The sequence below is a fragment of the Lottia gigantea genome (assembly GCF_000327385.1).
Source record: "Lottia gigantea unplaced genomic scaffold LOTGIsca_107, whole genome shotgun sequence".
NCBI lineage: Eukaryota > Metazoa > Mollusca > Gastropoda > Lottiidae > Lottia > Lottia gigantea.
In genome coordinates, this window is record NW_008706931.1 from 48,873 (window position 1) to 70,301 (window position 21,429).

General features: G+C 30.8%; 1 protein-coding gene across 1 annotated transcript; it reads right to left on the reverse strand.

Moving 5' to 3' along the window:
- Positions 1-101: 101 nt before the first annotated feature.
- Positions 102-17,048, reverse strand: LOTGIDRAFT_180023 (hypothetical protein; the record flags this gene model as incomplete). The annotated part of the gene is made up of 22 exons (XM_009046791.1): positions 102-356; positions 1,562-1,654; positions 2,050-2,127; positions 2,401-2,541; positions 3,165-3,269; positions 3,444-3,523; positions 4,083-4,239; positions 6,477-6,596; positions 7,523-7,612; positions 7,816-7,924; positions 9,697-9,774; positions 10,123-10,178; positions 10,261-10,282; positions 10,603-10,727; positions 12,053-12,158; positions 12,366-12,456; positions 12,781-12,852; positions 13,189-13,240; positions 13,410-13,414; positions 15,462-15,574; positions 15,843-15,939; positions 16,925-17,048. 22 exons carry the CDS (start codon positions 17,046-17,048, stop codon positions 102-104), a joined length of 2,169 nt encoding a protein of 722 aa, XP_009045039.1.
- Positions 17,049-21,429: the final 4,381 nt, after the last annotated feature.

A 21,429-nucleotide genomic window follows, 5' to 3' on the forward strand; every position in this document is an offset into this window, starting at 1 on the left:
TCCACCATTTGGGTCGTTTTTGACTAATCACTGTCCATTTAGCCTTGTATTTGTGTCCAATTTGTGTCTAATTTTACATGATGATTTATAAGGAACAAAGACTAGGAAAACATACCATTCGTGATACCAATTGGTAACAATATTGCAATGAATAGTATAAGGTTTCGTAATAAAGATTTCCAATCTGAAGGCACAGCATATTTCACAAGTACATTAGTTATTTTAGACATCTCATGACTGACACATATAAATATAAAAGAAGTTATGATAACATTTAAGACTGGATAACTGGGTATTAAGACCAGAACACCATGTGTGTCTGCTGCTAACCATATATGGTATTGTACAATAAATAGCTGAAACAGAAAATTCACCTAAGTATCAAAAGTGTAGGTAAAGACAACACTTCTTAAAAGCCTTAGATTAGGTTAGGGATCTATTTAGGTTTCTGATAAGAAGCCAATAGTGTTTAAGACAGTATAATCAAACAGAGTCTAGAATGTTCACAAAAACACATAGATCTGTGTTCAATGGGAGCGAGGACTATTCCATAGAAAATGTGTAGTCCATGCAGTAATTTGTTTAACTTTAATAGAAGAATTCAAAGATAGCTTGCGTTGCAAGATAACATACGCCCACTGGCAGCTGTCAGAAATAATAAAACAGTCTTTAGTGACTAAAGTACAAATTTTCTCATATTGAAGAAATTATTTATGCTGAATAATTCCACAAAATTTTTTAAAATCAATATCAATAACCCAAATACAACAAACAATTAAATCACACAGCTCTAATCAAGGGCAAAAAACAACTTTTGACGCATGTTTACAAAGTCAAGGGCAATAACTCAAAAAATGTTCATCAAAAATATCTCATGTTAGAACTTGTCCGAGATCTTATCAATTCCAATGATCACACCAAGTTTCATCAGAATCGGTTGAAAACTGTGATCAATGATCACACCAAGTTTCATCAGAATCGGTTGAAAACTGTAGCTTCTATTGTGCTCACGAATAAATTTTGACGCGTTTTTACAATGTCAAGGGCAATAACTCGAAAACCGTGCATCAAAAATGCATCAAGTTAGAACTTGTCCGAGATCTTATCAATTCCAATGATCACAACAAGTTTCATCAGAATCGGTTGAAAACTGTAGCTTCAATCCTGCTCACAAACTATTTCCACGCGTTTTAACAAAGTCAAAGGCAATAACTCAAATAGAGAAAAACGTCAAGTCAGACACGATATTTCGGTGAAAAATTATCCGATCATCACGAAAATCAATAGGGATCATCTTCATAATGACATTGACACACAAAATAAAAATCAAAAGAATCTGTAAAGAATTGTATCATCACGAAAATCAATAGGGATCATCTTCATAACAACATTGACATACAAAATAAAAATCAAAAGAATCCATAAAGAACTGTAGCCTGTAGAGTGAACACGAGCCAAATGTGAACGGACGGACGGACGGACGGGGTGATTACAATATACGCCCATCTTACGTGTGGGCGTATAAAAACTTGCAAAGTAAAATCATACCACTATAACTTACTTCAAGAGATATTCTACCAAACCAGGCAAAGAATGAACTGTATCGAGTTCGTAACCAGCCAGGTACATTACGCAGTACAATATATGAAATAATCTGAAATGAAACAAGTGATAATATCAACAAGTCTTCTGTAATTATATATTCTTATATCTTCTGGCCTATAGACAAGTGGAAATGAAATGGAACTTAAAGTCTTATGTTTCTGTGCCTCTTTGGACTATATGGGAGGATGGGTATTGCTATGCAGTGTGCAGGAAAATATTTGCCAGCAACAGCTCATATGTACACAAGTAAAAAGGGGAGGCAATATAAGATGGATTGGTTTATTTAAGAATTTCACTGTTATAAATGATTAGAATCTTAGATTATTGTACTTTGACAACATCTGTGTCATGTGACAAATTAGTTTATCAATAAATGCCACTTTGTATAACAGGTTTAGTGAAGGGAGTGATAGTAGAAATGTAAACATATCTTTTAATACTTACAGGTAAAAAGGTAAGATAGGAATGGAATTCATTACATTCTAGTTTATTTCTACAGAAACAGGAGAATATGGTATAACCCTGAAATACATATAATTTCATGTTACATCTTTATGTTCTTCACCACAATGATTTCACTATATGATTAGCAGCATTAGGAAAAGCTTAATTTTAGTTGAATTACAAAAACCAGAAGTCTGATACCATCAATACCATCAGTGTTCCTGATACACATAAAAATGTCATTTTTTTAGTAACACAATCTGATGAGTTCATCTATACGAATGATTGCGATACATAAAATATCATAGCATGATTGGTAGTATTAAACACTAATCTAATGGTTCTACTTACCGCGATACCAGCTACACCAATCGCCATGACAATAGTTGATATCGGTTTAGAAAATAAATCTCCTGTACTTGTATCACTGACTATTTTATATTTTAATAATAACTGATGAGCAAAGGCAAATATCATACCATATAATACACTCTGAAAATATAGATATTAATAACATATATTATGATTAAAATATGTATGGAGTATAAAGAACATGATCATGTATAAACTATTAAGACCATTATCAGGACATTTGGTATGAACTATAAACATCATTATCACATTATGCATGAATTATAAAGACCATAACATGACAATTTGTATTAATTTTAAGGATTTTTATCAAGGCAATATGTATTAGATAAAAAGACGAATATCATGAAATAATGAATAAACTGTAAAGAGAATCACATGACACGATGTATGAATTATAGAGACCATTATCATAGCATTAGATATTTTATTGTGGCATGAACAATAAAATGAATGCATTCATCATTATCATTCTTGCAACAATTAACTACTATATGAATTATAAAGACCATTTAAAATCATGACATTATGTATGAACTATAAAGACCATTATCATGACATGATGTCACTATGGGTGAACAAGTTCACTTTATATTTGATGGTAAAAACTCACTAAATTATAGAGGAATATAGCAAGAAACACACCATCAGCATGTAAAAAACATTTTCTGACATATCTCCCTTTACCCCACACCTCAATACAATTCTCCCCTCCCCCCACAAGTATTTTGTGTGATACTTACAAATCTATCAAGTTGCCATCTGAATCTCCATTCATGTATAGAATCATCTGACGTTACAAATAATCCTTTAAATGGACGTGTTAAAAATACTTTTTCAAAAAATACCTGGAAAAAGACACATTAGCCAAATTATTTTCATTTGACCAAATCAATCATGTTGCAACATATAGCTAGCATCTTCAATGACATTGTGTTAGATAGGCCTATCAATGTGTCATTGTGGGATTTTCCATGAATAAAGAGGTATTATATTTTAAATAGAATGTAATATACACTTACCTCTGATAAATAAAATAAACAGATACAAGTGGCCAATATTATAAACTTGACTATCATATAAATATAATGTAAAGTATTTGCTGAAATACAACAAAAAGAACATAATCATTATCATAACATTGTGTTAGAACTATGAAGACAAGTGGTGTAACAATAGATAATGTTAAGACCATTGTCATATGATGAATTAAGACTAATGTAAAGACTAATATTATGCATGTTTCGGTATGAACGAAAAATACTGATTTCATGGCATTATATATGAAATATAAAGATTCTTATCCAGACATTATGTATGAACTATAAAGACCATTATCATGACATGATGTCACTATGGGTGAACAAGTTCACTTTATATTTGATGGTATAAACTCACTATATCATAGTGGAATATAGCAAGAAACACACCATCAATAAAACCACTTTTTCAATTAATAGAATTTGGAAATCCAGGCATCTTTACTGTCTTTTTTTAAATCAATTCATGCTTTTAGTAGTCTCAATTCTAGTTGCTTTTTCATATAGCCTCCTTTCCTGTACTGGTTTCACAAATTTCAACTAAGACAAAATACAGATTTTAAAAAATACAGCAATCTAATGGTTGTTTTAAATATTGGGTTGATGTAAAATGGAACTTACTTTCAGCTGATGTTTTGGTAAGATGTGGCCAAATTGCCATAGTAATATACATAATAAGAAACCAATAAGATACTAAGGGTACAAAATAATAAAACTGGTAGGGACGATTCATCACAAAACATAAACAAATAACCAACAAATTTAACCTGAATAAAACCTGAAATAAACAAAAGTGTGTACATGAGAATTTCTGATGAGAAATCCAACGCACATTGATCAGGGTGTGATGGTCTATGACAGCGCTCAGAAAACATACGTTCAAGAAAAGGATTTCATTTATATTCACAAATCATTAATATAGCTTGCCAGGCAAGGTAACATACGCCCACAGATAGCTTTGATTGTAAGTATTATGAAATTCGATATATTTACCATCTTCATAATGACATTGACACACAAAATCAAAATCAAAATCAAAATAAAAATAAAAATCAAAAGAATCTAAGAATGTAAAGAATTGTAGCTTGTAGAGTGAGCACAAGTTGCACAATATAGCTAATAGAGTAAAACGTCAAGTCAGACAGGATATTTCCGTGAAAAATTATCCAATCATCATGAAAATCAATAGGGATCATCTTCATAATGACATTGACACACAAAATAAAAATCAAAAGAATCCATAAAGAACTGTAGCCTGTAGAGTGAGCACGAATTGCACAATATAGCTAATAGAGTAAAATTTCAAGTCAGACAGGATATTTTGGTGAAAAATTATCCGACCATCACAAAAATCGATAGGGATCATCTTCATAATGACATTGACACACAAAATCAAAATCAAAAGAATCTGTAAAAAAGTGTAGCTTGTAGAGTGAGCACGAATTGCACAATATAGCCAATAGAGTAAAACGTCAAGTCAGACAGGATATTTCCATGAAAAATTATCCGATCATCACGAAAATCAATAGGGATCATCCTCAGAACTGTAGCCTGTAGAGTGAGCACGAATTGCACAATATAGCTAATAGAGAAAAACGTCAAGTCAGACACGATATTTCGGTGAAAAATTATCCGATCATCACGAAAATCAATAGGGATCATCTTCATAACAACATTGACATACAAAATAAAAATCAAAAGAATCCATAAAGAACTGTAGCCTGTAGAGTGAGCACGAGCCAAATGTGAACGGACGGACGGACGGACGGGGTGATTACAATATACGCCCATCTTACGTGTGGGCGTATAAAAAGGACATTATGATGATATGTATAAACTATAACAACCATTATTAAGACATATTATCTATAAATCATAGATCACAACATTAACTATGAAATATGAATACCATTATACAGACATTATGTATGAACTACAAAGACCATTATCATGACATGATGTCACTATGGGTGAACAAGTTCACTTTATATTTGATGGTAAAAACTCACTATATCATAGAGGAATATAGCAAGAAACACACCATTCATTACAACTTTAAAATCTGATGTTAAATGTTTAAAACAGGGTCTGTTCAGATACACAAAAATACCAAAATTATAAAAGCGAAAACAAGTAATGAAAGTAAACAAAGTTAGTACAAACAACAGATCAACCAAAAACCCAACCATGGAAATGTATTTAGAAATGTTATTAGAAATCAAGAAAGTAACAATTAAACAACACTCAAGAAAATTGAGTGCAAGACAGATTCATGCACATTTTTGTGAGATCAATTTCTAATGTAGCATTATCAAAAGATGTCAAAGAGATTTTCAATTTTCTACTGAATTTGAATTTTCAGAGTTTGAAATTTACAGATTTTTGGAAAGACAAAGGCTCAAAAATAGAATTATTAAAAGATTTAAAATTTTCTTAAGAAGACCATAAATTTTCAACTTTCTCAATGCCATTAAATTTTTCACAATTTGAAGTAAATAAAACTTACTTCAAGAAGCCGATGAAAACTGTTATTTCTTGATTGCCAATAAACTTTCCCACAACCACTCTGAAAGCATAGGAAAGGAGGGATGGGTAAAGAGTGCTCAGAGAGGTAAACACAAAAATTGCCATTTACAGAACCACAACATCTAAAGAAAAATTGTAACGAAGCTTTCAGTGTTCCTTATACACATGCCTCTATTTGAATCACTTTTATATTCTCTTAATCCTTACAGTTGATTATAATTATTATAGTTATTAAAGTTAATTGTAATTATTGAATTCCTATTTTTCAAGGCATTGCCTAATAGTTTATATATATAGCTTATATATATTTTTATTACACTTAAAACATTTTTATTTATCTGTACAAAATATTTACGTAAGATATCAATGAAATTAAAAGAAAAAAACTATTGTATATTTTATGAGTGCTTTAATTTTTAGATTCACAAATCAAACAATAAACCAAATAATGAATTCACAAAGGGTGCATAGTAATATACCTCAACTCACCTGACAAAACCTAAATAAACTGTATTCCCCTTTGGTCCAAAAGTAAGTAAAATGACCAAAACCAGTTAAAAATAAATATGAGGAGACTAAAACACGGATATGCATATAGATAGGTAGGACCTGTAAATAGAGTAACAATACCTTAAACAAAGAACATAGAAAACCTTACAAAAATATAAGTACCTCAAAGGTGTATCTGGTACTGGATATTGCCAATCATGCCATGATGCTATACATACCACAATAGAAGAGATAAATGATACAAGATATGATTTTGCAAGACGAGTTAAGACATGAAGTAACACTATATACAACTTGTTATTTCTCCTGCATCATGTTTGAGGATAAGTTATATGTGTGTATATAAATGAATTCCTACCATCGTAAAGTATTGTATATAAAAGTATTGTATAGTAAAGTATTGTATAGTATCGTAAAGTATTGTATAGTAAAGTATTGTATAGTATCTTAAAGTATTGTATAGTAAAGTATTGTATAGTATCGTAAAGTATTGTATAGTATCGTAAAGTATTGTATAGTATCGTAAAGTATTGTATAGTATCGTAAAGTAGTATCGTAAAGTATTGTATAGTATCGTAAAGTATTGTATAGTATCGTAAAGTAGTATCGTAAAGTATTGTATAGTAACGTAAAGTATTGTATAGTATAGTATTGTATAGTAAAGTATTGTATTGTATAGTATAGTATAGTATTGTATAGTAAAGTATTGTATTGTATTGTATAGTAAAGTATTGTATAGTATAGTATTGTATAGTAAAGTATTGTATAGTATAGTATCTTAAAGTATTGTATAGTATCGTAAAGTATTGTATAGTATCGTAAAGTATTAATGCATGATCTTGCAATATAAATAAATTGTGGCCTAATACCAGAGTGGAGCTCACATTTCACTTTTATTTACCCCCATTTTTACCTTTTTTTTCTCAAATTCCTTATGTGTCACATTGAAAGCACTGATGAGCCACAAAATGCAAGAGCGCCAGCATTGAGATAACTAAATAATAAGAAATAATAAGGATTGATACCTTGCTAGCTCCTGTTAAATGATAAATTAATATAACTAGCTGCATCCAGCCTTTCCATTCATCAGTTTGATCTCTATGTAACAAAGCAGTCTAAAAAAGATGAAATAAAAGAAGCTTTATAATCTATGTTCCTGCACCTTATAGGTCTAATGAAACTCACTTTATTCCATTTCTAACTGTAAAGGGATCATTAAAATATACAGACTGTAGCACACTGGGCCTTAGTATAACTAAGCATAACTAGGCTCAATTTTTACAGAAACAAGGGTAAACAACTAAGGTAAGCTACTTACTTGTTCAGTATTTTCAGTAAAGAAGAAGCCTAATATCATAACATAGGCAAATGGTAGGAAGAAATTAACATGAGTATAATACTTATTTTCTTTCATGAAAAAATTTGTTCTGAAAAAAATAAAATCATGATCATTTACATCACTCTAGAATGAAAGATTACTAACAGGACATGTTATAAAGACCATTGTTGTGACAAATTGACATTATGTATGAACTATAAAGACCATTATCATGACATGATGTCACTATGGGTGAACAAGTTCACTTTATATTTGATGGTATAAACTCACTATATCATAGAGGAATATGGCAAGAAACACACCATCACAACAATCAGTCTTAATTTCTGAGGTGCCCAAAATTATTAAAATTTGAGCAAGAAGACTATGCTAATTTGAGCAAGAAGACAATGCTAATTTGAGCAAGAAGACAATGCTAATTTGAGCAAGAAGACATTGCTAATTTGAGCAAGAAGACTATGCTAATTTGAGGAAGAAGACATTGCTAATTTGAGTAAGAAGACAATGCTAATTTGAGGAAGAAGACAATGCTAATTTGAGCAAGAAGATTATGCTAATTTGAGGAAGAAGACAATGCTAATTTGAGGAAGAAGACATTGCTAATTTGAGCAAGAAGATTATGCTAATTTGAGCGAGAAGATTATGCTAATTTGAGCAAGAAGACAATGCTAATTTGAGGAAGAAGACAATGCTAATTTGAGCAAGAAGACTATGCTAATTTGAGGAAGAAGACTATGCTAATTTGAGTAAGAAGACAATGCTAATTTGAGGGAGAAGACAATGCTAATTTGAGTAAGGAGACAATGCTAATTTGAGCAAGGAGACAATGCTAATTTGAGGAAGAAGACAATGCTAATTTGAGGAAGAAGACAATGCTAATTTGAGGAAGAAGACATTGCTAATTTGAGCAAGAAGACTATGCTAATTTGAGTAAGGAGACAATGCTAATTTGAGCAAGGAGACAATGCTTATTTGAGTAAGGAGACAATTCTAATTTGAGCAAGAAGACAATGCTAATTTGAGGAAGAAGACAATGATAATTTGAGCAAGAAGACATTGCTAATTTGAGCAAGAAGACTATGCTAATTTGAGGAAGAAGACATAGCTAATTTGAGTAAGAAGACAATGCTAATTTGAGGAAGAAGACAATGCTAATTTGAGCAAGAAGATTATGCTAATTTGAGGAAGAAGACAATGCTAATTTGAGCAAGGAGACAATGCTAATTTGAGGAAGAAGACATTGCTAATTTGAGCAAGAAGATTATGCTAATTTGAGCAAGAAGATTATGCTAATTTGAGCAAGAAGACAATGCTAATTTGAGGAAGAAGACAATGCTAATTTGAGCAAGAAGACTATGCTAATTTGAGGAAGAAGACTATGCTAATTTGAGTAAGAAGACAATGCTAATTTGAGGGAGAAGACAATGCTAATTTGAGTAAGGAGACAATGCTAATTTGAGCAAGGAGACAATGCTAATTTGAGTAAGAAGACAATGCTAATTTGAGGAAGAAGACAATGCTAATTTGAGGAAGAAGACAATGCTAATTTGAGGAAGAAGACAATGCTAATTTGAGGAAGAAGACAATGCTAATTTGAGGAAGAAGACATTGCTAATTTGAGGAAGAAGACTATGCTAATTTTAGTAAGGAGACAATGCTAATTTGAGTAAGGAGACAATTCTAATTTGAGCAAGAAGACAATGCTAATTTGAGGAAGAAGACAATGCTAATTTGAGGAAGAAGACAATGCTAATTTGAGCAAGGAGACAATTCTAATTTGAGGAAGAAGACAATGCTAATTTGAGCAAGAAGACAATGCTAATTCAAGCAAGGAGACAATGCTAATTTTTTTAAACTCACCTATCACAGAGGTAAAAGTAAAACATAATAATTGCTAATTTAGCTAATGATGTAAAAATTTCAGAAGCATTTTCTGTACTTTCTTTGATCATAACAGCTGGACATCCATTTCTCTGCCCGTTTTCTGAAACAAATTTCAAGAGAAAGCTACATTATTTTTGAAATATACAGACCATTATCTTGCCAGAAATATCACTATCATGATATTGTGTATGAAGTAGAAATTCCATTATCAAAACATTCTGTATGAACTATACAAAGCATTATGATGGTATGAATGAACTATAAAGACCATTATCATTGCAATATGTGGAAACTTTTAATACCATTATACAGACATTATGTATGAACTACAAAGACCATTATCATGACATGATGTCGCTATGGGTGAACAAGTTCACTTTATATTTGATGGTTTAAACTCACTATATCATAGAGGAATGTAGCAAGAAACACACCATCAATCTTGACAATACCAGAAACTATGAAAGTAAAATAATACCTACCATTATTAAGAGATCTGGCCTTAGATATTAACTTTCTTAATCTACGTTTATATAAAACCAATGCTATAGCAGACACAATACTGAAAAAAATAATGTCATAGTCTTTAAAGGAAAATTTTTATGATAAAATCAAAGATTCCCAGAGGAAAAAAAATGCTTCAATTTCATACCCACAGAATCACACAATATGACTTGAGCAATCATTTTTGGTCAAGTTATCTGGGCTGTCATTTTGATATTTATGACGTCATAGATATATATGAGACTGGCAGGCAATATTATTTGAATTGGGTGAGAAAATAGTCAGTTTTAAACAAAAAGTTACAAGATGGCATCCATTGCCAGTTGTAATTTTTTTCTACACAAATTCACAAACATTAGAGAAATCCTAATCACGTACCAAACAAGTAAAACTGAGAAGGTAACAATCTGTAATGGTGTGGTGGTTTCTGGTGTATTACAACATGTTCCATCATTATGATTCATATCATTATTACAGTACATATTGATTAATATCTGGCTATCCTGTAAACATAATGATTCATATCATTATTACAGTACATATTGATTAATATCTGGATATCCTGTAAACATAATGATTCATATCATTATTACAGTACATATTGATTAATATCTGGATATCCTGTAAACATAATGATTCATATCATTATTACAGTACATATTGATTAATATCTGGCTATCCTGTAAACATAATGATTCATGTCATTATTACAGTACATATTGATTAATATCTGGATATCCTGTAAACATAATGATTCATATCATTATTACAGTACATATTGATTAATATCTGGATATCCTGTAAACATAATGATTCATATCATTATTACAGTACATATTGATTAATATCTGGCTATTCTGTAAACATAATGATTCATATCATTATTACAGTACATATTGATTAATATCTGGCTATCCTGTAAACATAATGATTCATATCATTATTATAGTACACACTGATTAATATCTGGATATCCTGTAAACATAATGATTCATATCATTATTACAGTACATATTGATTAATATCTGGATATCCTGTAAACATAATGATTCATATCATTATTATAGTACATATTGATTAATATCTGGCTATCCTGTAAACATAACGATTCATATCATTATTACAGTACATATTGATTAATATCTGGCTATCCTGTAAACATAATAATTCATATCATTATTATAGTACACATTGATTAATATCTGGATATCCTGTAAACATAATGATTCATAACATTATTACAGAACATATTGATTAATATCTGGATATCCTGTAAACATAATAATTCATATCATTATTACAGTACATATTCATTAATATCTAGCTATCCTGTAAACATGATTCATATCATTATTACAGTACATATTGATTAATATCTGGCTATCCTGTAAACATAATGATTCATATCATTATTACAGTACATATTGATTAATATCTGGATATCTTGTAAACATAATGATTCATATCATTATTACAGTACATATTGATTAATATCTGGCTATCCTGTAAACATAATGATTCATATCATTACAGTACACATTGATTAATATCTGGCTATCCTGTAAACATAATGATTTATATCATTATTATAGTACACATTGATTAATATCTGGATATCCTGTAAACATAATGAGTCATATCATTATTACAGTACAGTGGTGTAACCTATTTTCGTGGATATAAGAATTCAACACCGAATTTCGTCAAAGTTAAAAAAACGAAATTTTTTTTTTTACGAAATTAGGTTACTCGACTGTACATATTGTAATGGTGCAACAATATTCTAATATGTCGGATCATGAAATTACAGCATAACAGTAAAACTTACTAATTCTAAAGCTGATTGTGATATATGAAGACCATCTGGAGACTCTTTCTTCATACCCTGAGCTACTAATCTGGATGAGCTCCACACCATAGCTGGACTATTTTCTCTGTAATTAAGTTTGTAAATGAATAAAATATAGAAGAAGAACTCAAAGCAATCATATCAAAATCTTTTTTTCTTTTTTGTTTTCTGAGATCTTTCGCCTCCATTGTAATCTAAAAAGTTACAGTCCTGTTCTAATTATTACATGTTCTTACAAAATATCAATAGGAACTTCAATGAAGATAAATTATTGAAATTTTCATGTACTTACAAAATATCAATAGATACTTTATTATAATCATCTATTTGTTCATTAGTTATGGCTGATCTATTCACATTTAATTTTAACTCATCAACAGGGTCTAAAAAACAGATATCATAAGAAACATTCAGTGTGACATGCAATACATTTTGAAACATTCATTTTTCAACATCAGGGTTTAATTTAAGCAGTGTCACATTGCAGTTGGAGAATCAAAATTAATCCCAAACTAGAATTAGCCAAAATTGAAATTTGGTGTTACAAATTGCTAATCAAATTCTTTCTTCTCTAAATTGAACCCTGGTCAACCTGGGTACATGCAAAGCATTTTGATTGGGGCAGTGGCATTAACTTATTTCTTTTCTATTCTTATTTAATTAAAAGCACCTTCTATCTATAGAGATAAATATAAATATTTAATTACCTTGTAAAAGCCAAAGAACCTTAGTAGAATCTTTGAGTTTTTTAATCAAAGGTTGAATGGTAGTTAGGTTAACTGAAATATAATTCATCATGATTAAATATAAACAAGATTTGTTAAAATTAAAAACAAAACCTTTTCTAGAAGCATAATTACTCAGATTTTCATCGGACCTGTTACCAGCTGGTCCTTGACCAAAATCTCTTAGCATCAAACTTTCCCAGAGTATTTATACCCATATACAGCAACTTGAAAACTGATGAAAGACGATTTATTCAAAGGAATCAGACTTTGACAAACAAACTGAAATTAGAACCTACAACATAAGAAATGATGTCAAGTAAATATTCGAACCCTCTCTAACAGTCCCTCTTCGAGAGATTTCCTTTTGAGTGATATATCAAAATTTACCTTCAAAATTGTTTAGAGCTTCTTTACTTCCATTATTTAACTTAATACTCCACTAAAATTGAAAAAAAGAATAATAAAATAAAAAAGAAAAGAAAACTTTGCTCTTCTGATTGGGCTTGAGGACTGGTAATGCAATGCAATGTGCGATGAGACATATTGCCAGGACAGTTGCATTGACCTTGTCTTTTTAATTTCCAACTGTTAAAGAAATTTCAACCTACACGGTCTGCAGCACACATGATTTTAGTTTATAATCAATTATTCCATTTCTATTGAGGCCATATCTAATTCTTATTTTTAAATTCTGATATTTCTATTATTACAAATTTTTCATAACATTATCCACAAGAGAATTTGTGAATTGTCGATTTTGGTATTTTGAATTCAACATTACACTCCTAAAAGATAGCTTGCCAGGCAAGGTAACATACGCCCACTGGCAGCTGTCAGAAATGATTAAACAGTCTTTAGTGACTACAGGGTTGCACAATATAGCTAATAGAGTGAAACGTCAAGTGAGACACCATATTTCGGTGAAATATTATCCGATCATCGCGAAAATCGATAGGGATCATAATGACATTGACATACAAAATAAAAATCAAAAGAATCTGTAAAGAATTGTAGCCTGTAGAGTGAGCACGAGTTGCACAATATAGCTAATAGAGTAAAACGTCAGGTCAGACACGATATTTCGGTGAAAAATTATCCGATCATCATGAAAATCGATAGATCATCATGAAAATCAATAGGGATCATCTTCATAACGACATAGACATACAAAATAAAAATCAAAAGAATCTGTAAAAAATTGTAGCCTGTAGAGTGAGCACGAGTTGCACAATATAGCTAATAGAGAAAACCGTCAAGTCAGACACGATATTTCGGTGAAAAATTATCCGATCATCACGAAAATCAATAGGGATCATCTTCATAATGACATTGACACACAAAATAAAAATCAAAAGAATCTGTAAAAAAATGGTAGCCTGTAGAGTGAGCACGAGTTGCACAATATAGCTAATAGAGAAAAACGTCAAGTCAGACACGATATTTCGGTGAAAAATTATCCGATCATCACGAAAATCAATAGGGATAATCTTCATAATGACATTGACACACAAAATAAAAATCAAAAGAATCTGTAAAAAATTGTAGCCTGTAGAGTGAGCACGAGCCAAATGTGAACGGACAGACCGACGGACCGATGGGGTGATTACAATATACGCCCATCTTACGTGTGGGCGTATAAAAATTGTTGAAGTAACATTGTTCTAAGAATTTAAACCATAATTGGAGAACTTAGTTCTTATCAAAAGATTATGGATACATACTGTAGCACTACCCGTTAAAACTAAATTTGGTCTTGCACTGGGTTCACTCAATAACCAATTTTTATACACCAAATACATGGAGGTATTGACCATAGGATGCCATAGAAAATCCTGAAATTAAAATAATATATCATTTAATTGTTAATATAATGTGAGGGCAAAGTGCATAAAGGCAGCCCTCATGCATGTGATTTTAATAAAGTATTTTGTACAAACTAGCAAAACCAATAGTAATATTTTAATACCTTCCAGATACTATCAAATTACACTGGGTGAAGTTAGTTAATAATATTACTATATGATGATCTAAAACCATATACTATATATCTATATAGATCTGGGGAACATCATCAATATATAATATTACATATATATAATATTGTTATTATAATCATGGGGAAATGTCATCAATATAGACATGAGAAACATTGTCAATATAATCATGGGGAATATTGTGAACATAAGCATAGGGAACATATGGAAGGAAAATTGAATGTTTCAGCCAATCACTCCAAGTACAGTTTTTCTAACTTTCAGCATTTGCATGAAACTGAATCTGTCTCAGTAATGAAAGAATGATTTGGTTGTTTCTTCTTGTGTCGTACCTCTTTACTTCAGGTACCGTACATGTATTTCAAAATGATTTGTCCCTAGATTTACAGCTTCTGGGGGAATAATTCTTACATTTACTAGATGCATTTAATGCTATATTGAGACTGTCTGTTCACCATATAAACATTTGATTATGAATATGAATCCATTACATATGAAGTTCAATTTTTTTTGACTTTGTATCTGTCATACGAACATAACCTGTAGTCACCTCAAGCAACACTTCATCTTTACACTTTATACAAGTACTTACCACTCTAGCATTGATTTTTTTATCTTCAAAATGGATGTCTTCATGAGCTTTAAAACTTTTGACCTCCTCATTACTGATTAGATTAACAAAATCGAAATAGAGTTGACGAATTCTAGAATCTCCCAGGAATACTATGTGATTTCTCCCACCCCAGTAGGATAAATAGTGCATACACATTCTTGCATCGCTGAAAATAAACAAATAATAAGCATAGATAAAAACTTGTCAATTGAAAGACTCATATCTGTCAACAGGTTTTGGACCTAAAATTCTCACTGAGCTAGTTCTAGAAAAGGGAAATAACTTTCCAATTTCTCAGATGTAAATAAGAAATGTTATATTGAGAAATATCAAGGACCAGCTGGTTAGAAAGGTACCTTGTGAACCTAAATTGTTATCCTCGTAAAGAATGCTTGCTTAAGCTTACTTTATTATAATTTCAGACCCAAACTTACGATTTAGTATATTTATGAGTCATGCAGCCATATGGTTGCCAGGTATGGTATCCTGGAAATCTTCCATCACTCATTAACCATTTACAGGAATCATTTCCTAAAATATGAGAATTCTATTAAAAGATAGAAAAATAATAGAAAAGTACCATTGCATTGATCATATTATTTAAACTAAAATTTGCTACACAGGATTGATTTATTTATTTTGTTACAAAGGGTCTCAAGAACATTGCTTAGAAGACAGAAGTAAGTTTATATCATATTTATTTTTTTTCAAAGTAAAAATGCATTTCATCCTTCATTGCATGTGTTAGCCAAATGGTTAGGTATCAAAGTCACTGGCAGTAAGACAAGCTTATGTATAGATATTAAGCATGTATTGTGATTTCCCACAGGAGGAAATTATGAAAAAATAATGAAAATTACAATTTTTGAGAATAAGGCTCAATACAATTAACCATGTTGACATTACTCGCAGTTTGTGCCCATCGATTCCTAACAGCAGAAGAGTATTAGACCTAATCTAGAATTATCATAGTAAGGCATAGGTATTTCCAGTATTTTATTAAAACTTTTGAAAGGAGAGCTGGGAAAAATCATAAATCTGATATCTACAACCACCACAAGCCTTGAAGTTCTGTCAATATTAATAAATTTTAGGCAATGTGGAGAAAAAATTGTTAACGTATATCAAAAAGAGAAGGCTTCCAATGACAGAACAGGAACAAATGTAAACAAAGCTGTTTTTTGTTAGTGAAAGACTTCTGCTTTACTTTTTTTGACGTTTTAGGACTAGTCTAAGGGCTGCTTACTTATGATTCTGGTGTACTTTTTATTGGAAATCAATCAAGCAGTACTCCCCAAAGAGCACTTTTCTCTTGTTTTGAAAAATAGTCAACTTCCACGAGCAAAACGCCAAAACATGGATTATGACGTAAACACTAAGTAATTTGGAATAAAAGCGGACTTTACCGCAGAAAAATGAAGATATCTTTAAAAAAAATGGCAGATGTGGAAAGTGATTTCTGGCATTGAGGTGCGATTCACAGATAATAAAGCATCAACTCAACATGATTTTGTACCATATTTTAGATGAATGATGCTGTGATACATAACAAATCCTGCAACCATTAAAAATGCAATTATTTTTGCATTTTCTACATTTAAATAATGAGTGATTTCACGAGTTGAACTTCGGTCCGCCATGTTTTCTCCATCTCTCGGGATATCTCGTGAATTCTCAATCTTAGTTACCATCCAAAACGTTACAGTCAAAAGTGTAACCATGAAACAAATTGACAACCACATCGTACTCAAGAGATACTTTTCGTATTGATGTACAATGACGCGGTGCTTTGTAGCTCAGCAAGTTAGACGCTTGCATTGACGTCGCCAGACTGTTGAAAATTAGGATAAAAATAGAGTGCAGGCTGACATAATAGGGGACAATTAATCGTAGGGACGATTCCAATGATAAATTAAATCTTTGCCCAGTACAGTGGTGTAACCTATTTTCGTGGATATAAGGATTCAACACCGAATTTCGTCAACGTTAAAAAAACGAAATTCTTTTTTTTATGTCTTAGATGTTTCCTCAGATATTCTACAAAATAATCAAAATTGGTTTATTTCGATTTTCTTTATGTATTCTTCACTTTGACCCATATTTCATGAGCAACCAACTCAGCAACGGCGGCAGAATGCGTGACCTATTTTCGTGTACAATGTTTGATCTACAAACAAGTCTAGAAAAACACGTTGTATGGATACCGGGTGGTATAATAAACTTCTCTTAGTATTTATCTTTAATATCAATTCATTATAACTAGTGACAATTCCTTCAAAGAACCACGATTTTAAAATAAAATAGTGACTGACAAAATAAGATACGTAGCGTGATTTATTGCTAAAAGTCACTGAAACAACATAAGAATATGGTCCACTTTGTGTTCCATAGAAATTTTCTGCTGACACGGAATCCGCTAGTTTATCGCGTGACTTCATTCGTTGGACTACATTCTAGCAGACGACACTTGGAATTCCGATTACCGCTTGGGATTATAAGGAAATTCGGCTGATAAAAAATTGTGATGTTTGGTAATAACTGAAATCCGCCATTTTGTATTTGTCAAATTGTCACATTAATAATTTTACCTTGCTTGAAACTACTGAATTCATTCTACTAGCTGATATTATACAGAAAACCCATGTTTATCGAAGCAAGCAAATGCGGAGGTCACGCGAGGTCGCACATGTAATTACTAATCCTTTCCGGAAATCCACGAAAAATAGGTTTCCACGAAATTAGGTTACTTGATATAGAAATGCAAGACATCCCCATAGGATAAGATGCTGCAGAATGTTCATTATTTACTACCCCTCCACAGTTAAAAATCAAAACGTTTGGGCTAATTCCGTTCTTCTGGCAAAATTCTGCCCATTGTAAATTACATATTGTATAGTAAGTGTGTGAAATCTCAGTCAACAGTCAACATAATAAAAGAAAATAATTTGTGCTGAAAGTTTAATTTGAAAATAAATGTCAACATTTTTATAAACTGAAACGATATGATATAATGATTGCACCAATCAGTTTTTTGTTATATCTATGTACAAGAAATAATTTTTTAAATACAATATAATATCAGAATTTTATCAAACAAGTCAGAAATTAACAGTAACTTCACAAAATCATGGGATATAGTCATCTAAAATATTGAGCAAAATCTCAATTCCTCAACCCATATCTCTTTTTAAATTGAAATAACAATAATTGTTTAATCATGCAGATAACACTAATTTTGATAGAAATTTGTCTTTAAACAAAGTGAGATACGATGAGTAGCTGAATTCAGAGCTTATGAGGTGTCAAGTTCAAATTTAGATGACTCTATCCCTTTAACATAAAAAGATCAAAGGCTAAGAACAGCAAAGTAACAAAACTGAGTGAGACATGAATTCTTAAAGGGATTGTAAAGAGGTTTTCTTAACTTTTTATGTGTATAGGTGACACTGATAGCACTAAAACTAATGACTAATGGTAAAGGGCCTTCATCAAACAATTAGTTTTAGTGAAACTGCAGGAACCTCAAATGTCTGACTAGAGATTAGAATGGTGCAAATTGATGCTATCAGTGTCCCCCAAAAATTTAGACAATCTTTATACAATCCCTTAGAATTCTGTTTAATAAGATTCCAATAAACAATAAAAATAAGAAAAAATTTCTATGATAATCGGAATAGTAAGAGAAAGAAACAAATGAGACAGACACAGAAAAATATTATTAACTCTTCAAATTTAAAACATAAGGTCTTTTGTTCTTTATGGAAACTTAAACCTTTCCTAATCTTGTGTGTACTTACAATACTATTTAATATATGAAACATTTCCTGTATGCTTTCTATTGGATAAGGCACTAAGATGGCAGCAAAACTAATACCAAGACCAAGAGCCTTATTATTCAAAATCTACTTTAAAGGACTCCTACCTCTTAAAATGAAGAACAAATTTTGATTTTGAGTTACTTAGTTTTATGGATTTAATGGCTTATAGAAGGATTCTGTTGTACAGTTATGTCACCAGGTAAGTCCTCTGATGAATATGCATTGATTTTGGTCCAGTTTCAAAATTCAAATTTTTGTTCATTCTTTGAGGTAATTATTCCTTTAACTACTTTAAATGATTTTAGTTTTCAAGAATAAGGCCCCAGATCTTAGATAGTGTACTAATTGCATTGTAAAGATAATTTTATCTTATTGTTTTTGGATCCTGTGAAGACCTGGATGAGCACAAATATCTGTAAATAGTCATCAACTAGGTATCCAAGCTTGTCGTTTATTGGTGCACTTTACCATTTAGAATAATGGGCGTTGTTTGATATGTGAGAGATAGTTATATAATAAATTGATTCAAAAGCTTACTTACTATTTACTTTAGTTAGAAAGTCAGAAACCTTATCAATTATTTTTATAAAAACTAGAAAATTATCTTCAAAATAGTATTGATAATCTTAGAATGTCTTCTGTTGATAAAATGCTAATGAAGGAACAATATTTTCATATTTTTATCAACAAAAAAGCATTCTAAGATTATCATTATATTTTCAAAGCCCATATTCCAATTATATTAATATTCTGCAAATATACAAATTACCAACAAAAATTAGACCTTAGTGTCACAAAACTAACAAAAGAATTAAGCATAAAAGAGTTGGCCTACATTGAATAAATGGATTGTTAATATGGATTTCATTTTTAATCTACTACAGACCATGTTCAGAAAGAACATTAGACTCATCTACAATAATAAGTTTTACTCATAGAATATATAAGAATAGTTTGTACATCTATTTGCATAAAGAACAATTAATTACCCAAGATAGATGCTACTTTTTTTTGTATGAAGTAATTTGAACATTCATCAAGTATTGAATTCAAAAATATTAATTGGCAATCCCACATATTCACACCATTAAATTTTTTTGGTTGGAGATTAAGTTTTTTATCTATTGAATCAATTGAACCAAAACGGAAGTTTGTAGGGTCACCAATTTTATAGCAGAGTAGAACGTAAGTGAAGAGAACATAAAAGGTTAAGCATACGATAGTATGTTTTTTGTCGACCACAATAAATTTAAAAATTGCTTAAAAAGTTAGGCTGTGTTCCCATTCAAGTAAAAAGGCTTCTTTGCCTGTTTTTGCCTAATCAATATTTTTAAATAATATTATTTGCCAAATCGTGAACACTCTCAAAATGCCCCTTTGAGATTGGACATAAAAATTTTCGGGCGATTTAATATAATGTGATCTGGTGAATACACTTCTCTGCTTCTATAAGTCGACTTATACATTTTCCTACAAATAGAAATATGGTGTATGTACTGACTCGTAATATCATAAACAATCCCTTTAATTTACTTTTAATTTATCTACAATTTAGTCATTGGCACAAAGGATAATTTCCATAAAATACAAAGAAAAACTCAACAAAATACAATATAGAATTAATGATATAATGGCCATTTGTGTACAATTCTAATAAAATATACAATGATATATTCAATATAATATAGACATGTGCTTACTTACAATGTCATACACAGAATTTTCAATGAATTTATATCATTCTGTAAGCAGCTTTTATTACTGCATTTTTCATGAATAATGCAGCAACTAGCAAAATCAAGAGATATGATATGAAATAGCATTCAGGATAAATATTCCATGAAGATATACTTATTCTTCATGATATAAATCTTGTTAACCAAAAAATTAATGAAACAATATAGCAAAATTTTTTATCTAACAAAATAAGTTTAATTGTAAAGTGCTTGTACATCTACCGTAAGTGTGTACATTTCTTGAATTTTTTTTTTTCATACTGTAGAAAGTTTACGAGATTAAAAGGTGCTATGCGACAATAAGTCCAAAACAAATGGTCCTAGTGCTGTTAGTGTCTGTAGATCCTAAAAACCAAACAGCCGTTTATTTTAAGTAGAAACATCCATTCTGAAGAGTCATGATTGTATTAATGAATGCTGGCTACACCATATAGTAGTGTGCAATGAGGGAAATTCATCTAGGACAT